General features: G+C 34.4%; 1 protein-coding gene across 1 annotated transcript in view; it reads left to right on the forward strand.

The window, feature by feature from the left end:
- Positions 1–7,154, forward strand: part of LOC128610727 (Fc receptor-like protein 5) — a 30,180-nt gene extending 23,026 nt beyond the window's left edge. The window contains exons 8-15 of the mRNA XM_053630144.1: positions 463–738; positions 843–1,181; positions 1,690–1,956; positions 3,014–3,262; positions 3,750–4,022; positions 4,841–5,113; positions 6,481–6,588; positions 6,684–7,154. Of these exons, the coding sequence (XP_053486119.1) occupies positions 463–738; positions 843–1,181; positions 1,690–1,956; positions 3,014–3,262; positions 3,750–4,022; positions 4,841–5,113; positions 6,481–6,588; positions 6,684–6,742 (1,844 nt within the window). The 3' untranslated portion in view covers positions 6,743–7,154. The remainder of the gene's footprint in view (positions 1–462; positions 739–842; positions 1,182–1,689; positions 1,957–3,013; positions 3,263–3,749; positions 4,023–4,840; positions 5,114–6,480; positions 6,589–6,683) is intronic.
- The last annotated feature ends 593 nt before the right edge of the window (positions 7,155–7,747 follow it).

Below are 7,747 nucleotides of genomic sequence, written 5' to 3' on the forward strand. Positions count from 1 at the left end.
TTTAGCATATGACCTTATCTTTAATGTGCTACACTTAGTTTAATCTCTTATTTTGCTGACTTCACACTGAAGACTCACTTTTTTTTCGCTCTTTTAATTTCTGTACTTAACAAAAAGAAATATTATTATATTATTATTAACAAAAATTTAAATATGATCATATTTAATATAATTAACATACATTCAAATATCAACATACTTTATTAGTTCTGAAGTTTGTAATGAGTTTATTTAATTTAAAAAAGAAACAAGTATTTTTGTAGGAAAATGTACATCATCATTTCAGTTGTTCAGTTGTTATTAAATGATGGTTCAGTAGAAATAGCCTGAAAATGTACAGATGATTTATGTGCACTGAATGTGGTTATCTTAAATCAGAATCCCATCTACAAATGTTGCTTCTGATTTAATAATAGTGCTGAGATCTAATCTGTGTATTATATCAGTGTAATTTTCTTACAGAGAGTCCTAAAGCTGTGGTGATTATAAAGCCTGATAAACATGTGTTCAGTGGAGAGACTGTGACTCTCAGATGTGAAATACAGGGAGGAGGAGACACTGAGTGGACATACAGCTGGTATAAGAAAGATAACACACTCTACCCATACCGCACAACACAGGAGTTCAGCTTCAGCTCAGTTATAACTGATAACAGTGGTAAATACACCTGCAGAGGGAGGAGAAGCAGTGACTCTCGGAGCTCAGAGATCAGTGATGCTGTTACACTCACTGTATCAGGTGAGTGTGTGAGTTTGTTTTATCTTATCATTAATTATATGTAACAAGATTATCACTCTGTATGATTTTATTTATTTTATTTCTTTACGTTTGTTGCCCATCAGATGCAGCAGAGGCAGTAGTGAGTGTGTCTCCACTGCGCTGGCTGACTGAAGGAGACTCAGTGACTCTAAGCTGTGAGGTTAAACATTCCTCTACAGGCTGGACATTCAGCTGGTACACTGCTGTTCCCTACAGAAACGGCTTAATTGAAGTAACAGGCCATCGTGGCAATGTCTTGTATGGTTTAGAGCTCCTCTCAGACAGCAGCAGAGGATCTGGAGGCTCCTACACTCTCACTAATGTTACTGTGAATCACACAGGAGTTTATATGTGCAGAGCAGAGAGAGGAGAATCAGTCTTTCACACACAGGACAGTAACCTACAGCCACTGTGCATCACTGGTAAGGAAATAAATCAACAACATTTTTAGATTTTTTGTAGCACAAAAAATCTGAAACTTTTACAGTTGTGTAATCATTATTATTTTATACTGTTTCATGAGCATTTTATAAACTCCAGTAATGACCAGTGAATTACTAAAATCTAATTACTTGATGATTTGTAAACATGTCTCAACATAATGTATATTGTTAATAAATAGTGAGAATTAACTCTTTAAACTGACAGTTTATTATTCAGTTACTCATCCTACACCGTGTTCAGTAACTACTAGGAAAGGTGTGTAGTTACTAAATCTGAACTCACTGCTGTTTTCTCAGACTTTAAAGGATTAACACTGTATGACACTTGTGTATTTTTTTTTTTTTTTTTGATATTTTTTTATTTGAAATTTCTTTGAAAATAAGACAAGTACATACTATCTAAGCATTCTTATATATTGCTTTATTTGACACGCTCATGTTTAATCTGTTCTGTTCAACATCATAATATATAATGTGTGTGTTTCAGGTGAATCTCCTCCAGTGTCTCTGATCATCAATCCCAGCAGAACTCAACACTTTACTGCTGACTCTCTCTCACTGAGCTGTGAGGACCAGAGTGACTCTACTGGATGGACAGTGAGAGGATACACACACAGTGAGAGAGTGTCTGATTGTTCATCAGTTTCAGGATCTACATGTAACATCAGCCCCCTCTCTACATCACACACTGGAGTTTACTGGTGTCAGTCTGAATCTGGAGGACGCAGTAATCCTGTCAACATCACAGTGCACAGTGAGTCTTCAATGTTCTCATCAGTAATAGTTTAATACATAAACCAGACCTACTGTAACATTAAAAAATCTATTTTAATGAATTGTAAAGAAGATAAGTGATACCTTAGTTGTAATAATAACACATGAAAACTAATTTAGTATCTTGTGATTGACAGCACTGTAATGAAACCTATTTTAATGTCTGAAAGTGATTGAGGAATATCTGGAAATTTTACTGAACACAGTGCCATTAGTTACTTTAAATTAACATTATGTTAAACTCTTTAGCTCATGTAGCTCTCTGTTTCCTTCTCTCTGTCTCAGTTTTCCATCACTCTGTCATGTTTAACATAACTGCATAGTTTTTTTTTTTATTTCCATAACCTAAGAAAATGATGAAAGCTTTAACATGATGCATAAGTGATGTTCATAGTTATTACGTTACTGCTGTGTTCTTTAAGATTTATGATGTTAATTGTACAGGCAGGAGAGCATGTAGCTCTGAATGACTGCACTATTAGCTCCAAAACCATGATATGGTCCATAACTGGATTTAAGATTAATTATAATATTATAGATACAATATAATGAGAATTGAGTAACTTGCAATTCTAAATAACTAAAATCCAAAAAAAAAAAAAAAAAAAAACTAAACCCAAAAACATTGTAGAATATTATTAAATGTATTTTAAATGTTCTTTCCTAGGGAGAGAGAAAAAAATAAACAAATTAGTTTCTTTGGAACACATTAGTGCATATACTGGAACTTTAATTAGACTGATTTTTTTTCAAAATATCATGTCTCACATCTGTTTTTATATTGTTTTTATTTTTATATTATATCTGTACACTCTCAGAAACTAAAATGATACTAAACTGTACCTTTCCTTGTCATTGGGGTGATCCCCTCAAGGGTACACCTTTTGTACCGTTATTGTATCTTTTACATGGTAATGTGAATATAGTTTACCTCTTTTAGAGTAATTCTTTAAAGGTAAACTACTGTACATACACCCTCCCAGATAAAACACAGCCCATACTTTCTGATTTCAGTGTTGTCTTTCTCTTTCCTACAGATGGTGATGTGATCCTGGAGAGTCCTGTCCATCCTGTGACTGAGGGAAATCCTCTGACTTTACGCTGTTTATATCGCAACTCAAGTATCTCAGCCTCTGGTGTTGATTTCTATAAAGATGGTTCAGTCCTGCAGAACAAGACTACAGGAGAGATGACCATCAGTAATGTCTCAAAGTCAGGTGAAGGTTTCTACCACTGTAAACACCCAGAGAGAGGAGAGTCACCGAAATGCTGGGTTTCAGTCAGAGGTGAGAAATATTTTATATATTACTTTAAATAAAGCAACTTTTGCTGTGTTTTCCATTCTTAAAGCATTTAAAAAAATATATATCGTTAATAATTTTAGTGTACGAGAAACACGTTTCTATTTATCTATTAGTCAAGCTGATTCTACTGTAATGGTTCTACATATTTATAAAAGGTTTTTAAGTTTCACTGCTGGAGATTCACGGTAAAGAGTTGTAAATTTAATAACTGACTAACATTTCTAAATAGCTACCGATAGGTGCAGGTTGTGGTGCATGACTTGATACACTATTTACAAAACATCAAACTAATAATAACAATACAGTAAACTACGAGTCAGAGTTCAGTGATCCAGCCATGATTACAGTGAGAGATACGTCATGTTTTCTACAGTACAATTTCACTACAGATTAGGAAGTTAGGAAGTCTGTGAAGCATTTTTGATGTTGAGAGACTGTAACTGTTTAAGTGTTTGTTATCTTTCTATAGCGAGACCAAAGCCTGTAGTGAAAATACAGCCAGCTGGGCGCGTGTTCCTTGGGGAGACCGTCACTCTCACATGTGAGATTCAGACTAGCGGCAGTACCTGGCAGTATCACTGGTATAGGGATAACACAGAACTCAGTGATGCTGCAGGAAAGAAAACATACACAATCTCTGATATTAAAGACTCTGATAAAGGTGATTATACATGTTATGGAACAAAGTCATCAGATCCTAAATACACACAGACCAGTGATGGTGTTACACTGACTGTATCAGGTGAGCGTGTTTATATCTGTTATGTTAATATTGTCTGTTGCGTGAACAGTGAAAAGTGTAAAGGTGTATTCTGTATAGAACTGCTTTAAACATATCTTTTATATACACATAATGTGGGTTTGTCAATTTGTCTGATAAACACACAGCGTTAGAAACCCTATTACAGCCAGCAAACTCGCCTCATAAACACTGGCTACATGAACTAAAGGCACAGTAACTTATTGTAATAAAACATCACTTTTTGCTAAACCACAGTCAGGATGTAGAAGATGCAGGAATGAAGTGTTTAGATATTTGAAGTGTAAAATGTTCAGCAGGTAAACTGAAGTGATAGAGCTCATTTTGAAATATAATAACTTTTTAGATTTGAGAACAGAATTTTACAAATATAAAACGTGAAATATCAGTGAGAGATTAAACTTCTGTTTGTTCATTTGAATAATATTCACTAAAACAGTAACGTGTAGCAAAAGAATGCATCATCTTTGTACAGCAAGACCAAAGGCATCTGAGTGTGTGTTCATCAAGAAGAAAGTCGTTCACTTGTGTAAATAGTTTTATTTACTTCTTAGATTATTTACTTCACATCATGCAGGGACCTGCTAGTGGTCTAATGTTTGGTCAGTTTCTCTTTCGGCAAATAAATGTGAACTTGATTATTTTCACTATGCTACACTAATAAAGTAATACAATAGTAGGAAAAGATGTAGGCCTAGTTATTATTTAGGTGAGACTAATAGAAACATTTTTACTCTGTAGAGGGGTAGTGCAGTAAAGATTACACCTGTAATGAAATCTTTTTGTTTCTTCTTTAACAGAAAATCCTAAACCTGAACTCACATCAGACCTTAAAGGAGCTGTAATGATGGGAAACTCAGTGAATCTGTCCTGTACACTGAAGCTGCAGTCTGATGGATGGAAGTTTTACTGGATCAAACACACACAGAGCACTGAGACTGAGACTGAAACACACTCCTACACCATCAGATCAGTTAGTGTCTCTGATGGAGGTCAGTACAAGTGCAGAGCTGGAAGAGGAAACCCAGTCTACTACACACACTACAGTGATGCACTCTGGGTAAATGTTATTGGTGAGTATGTGCACTGTCCAGAACATTGTCTGTGTGTGTGTGTGTGTGTGTGTGTGTGTGTGTGTCTTTTATGTGCATATTGCATGCCCTATGTATAGTTTAATCTTTTATCTTCCTTACTTCACACTGCAATTTTAATTTTCTTACTTTTTTCAACCAAAATAAATGTTAATATACTATTGACCTACATTGAAATATAGTAATATTAATATAATTATTAACAGGTGAATCTCCTCCAGTGTCTCATTTAAATAAAAGTTTTGGTATGTTGGAGTCAGTTTTCTATTCTTAAAGCATTTCAAAAATAATTATGATGACTTATTGCTCCTTTACACCTTTTAAGCAACTCGCTTACTAATCACAAGATATTCACTAGTCTTTGGAATTTATAGTGTAGAAATCTCATTAAATCTCCTTGATTTAACACCACTTTTACACCATTTCTGAGTAAAATAAGCACAAGTTATGCTGTATTTAAAGTACTGTAGACCAGAGACACATGCTGAGTGATGGCAGGATAGACTCTGTGTTGATGTTTAGTCAAGATATTTGCATTATTTGCAATATTAAGCACATTTGCAAAACAAGCACATTTTTGCTTATAACTTCTTAACAGATTGTCATAAAACCATCAAATTGGTCTCATTAGATTCAGGGGGCATACCAAATCCAACAATATGAAAAATTCCAATGTCTGCCATTTTGGATGTCGGCCATTTTCCATTAAGTCATAAAATGCTGTATTTTATGAACGACTTGGCATATCGTTATGAAACTTGGTGTGTCTTTGGGACGATGCTCTGAAGGGACTCAAAACGTTTCAGAACAAAAATTTTAATGCTATTTTTAAAAATGCTAATAGCTATCGACTCCTTTTGTCTACTGTCATGAGACTGGTCTTGATAGATTCCGTGGTTCATGCCGAATGATACCAATTATGTCATGGTTGAAACTTCCTGTCCGCTATTTTTAAAAGTTTTGAAAACCTACTTTTTTTAAACTCCTCCTAGACTGTTTGTCTAGATTTCATCTAGATGCATTCATGACAAAAAGTTATTCACAGAATTGTGATAAACCATACCGTTTTCGAATGATAACCATCATGCCCAGATGCTACCTGAGCAGTTTCAGAACAGCAACACATACTGGACAAAATTTCTAAGTAGTAGCTATTTTAATTATTTTTAAAAGTAATGTTTTGTTTTTTTTATGTTTGAAAGTTTACTTTTCTAACTCCCCTACACTGTTCATCGGACTCTAACAAAAAACATGTCACAAAGCTTCTTTTGCTTCTCATGGCTCCGATAATTGGCTTGACCTTGGTATTGCTTGTTGCAGCTATATTTATAATTTTTATTTACTATCAGATGGAAAAGCTCCACTGTCGGTACTGAAGCTCCTCAGCAGTGCAGTAGCGGCCTCTCCGTATGTGCTGGTGACCATCATTCTGGCAGTGAAATGTTACAGAGCTCGAAGTAAGACCTCACAGTGTTCTTCATTAGCCATAAAATTAAACCCTAACATTTAATAAGAGGCCAATTTGAAGTGTTCATGATTGTGTATTTTACAGCTGACCCTGATGAGGACAACAGACCGTACAGAGTGATAGAAGCTGAAGCATCTGTCTGAGTCTCAGGTTTTTACATTATTTTTTATCATCTAGCTTTTAAATAACAGCAGCTCCCCATGCAACAGAGAACACATTCGTGTATGTGCTCTGTCAGTAAGTACAGTTTTAGTGATGAGTGGCTGTGATGTTTCTGTGATTTTGGATGAAAGCTTTAAATTCTAATCATGTGTTATGTTTTTTTGCATTTATTTTCACTTTTTAACAGTCCCTCCAGGATCACAGAAATTAACACAAAAATCAAAGAAACTCCATAATATTCAGATTCAATATTCAGCTTGCAATCTTTCAAAATTAGCTCAGATTCTCCGCAGATTTGGGCCAAGACGCATCATGTGACATGCACAATGTGCATTCAGCCAAAGCCCTCTTCCATTCATGTTGAACATGAGTACAGCAAAAAGGTCTCATTTACCAACAAACATCACTGTGAAAGACAGACAAATACATCACTGCAAAACAATTTCATGCAATTGCAATTTTCCAATTCAAGTAGTTTTCCACAAAAATCACCGAAAACTCTGCAAGTTGCATAACATTTTTTTGCAGCAAAATCAACCATTTAAAAAGAAAAAAATGCCACAAAATCCTGTATGGACTGATTTAAGCTTTACTTTGTATTTTTGTTTTAGGTTATAGTTTTTTTAGGTATAAGACTTTATTTTTTAACTTAGGTGATTCCTAGTCTTAATGTATGTATTTGTATTACTTGTATGCATTTATTTTCATTATTTAAACTTTATTTTGCATTATTGATGTTTTTTAAGCTAAATTACTTTTACTTTGTTTAAATTGAATATTATTTTTGATACTGTAGCCAGCATTTACTGAATGTAGCATTTGCTCAGGGATAAATATGCAGTATGGGTTGATGCAGTGTAATATTTGTAATTAAATAGAGTAAGACTAGTAATATTTTATGAAGTAAATACTTGGGCAGATAAGTTTTGTTTAGAATTCTTTTTCTAAAGGGACCGAAGTGTGCTTTTGTCTGATACATTTTTAAT

Source organism: Ictalurus furcatus, chromosome 7, assembly GCF_023375685.1.
Source record: "Ictalurus furcatus strain D&B chromosome 7, Billie_1.0, whole genome shotgun sequence".
NCBI lineage: Eukaryota > Metazoa > Chordata > Actinopteri > Siluriformes > Ictaluridae > Ictalurus > Ictalurus furcatus.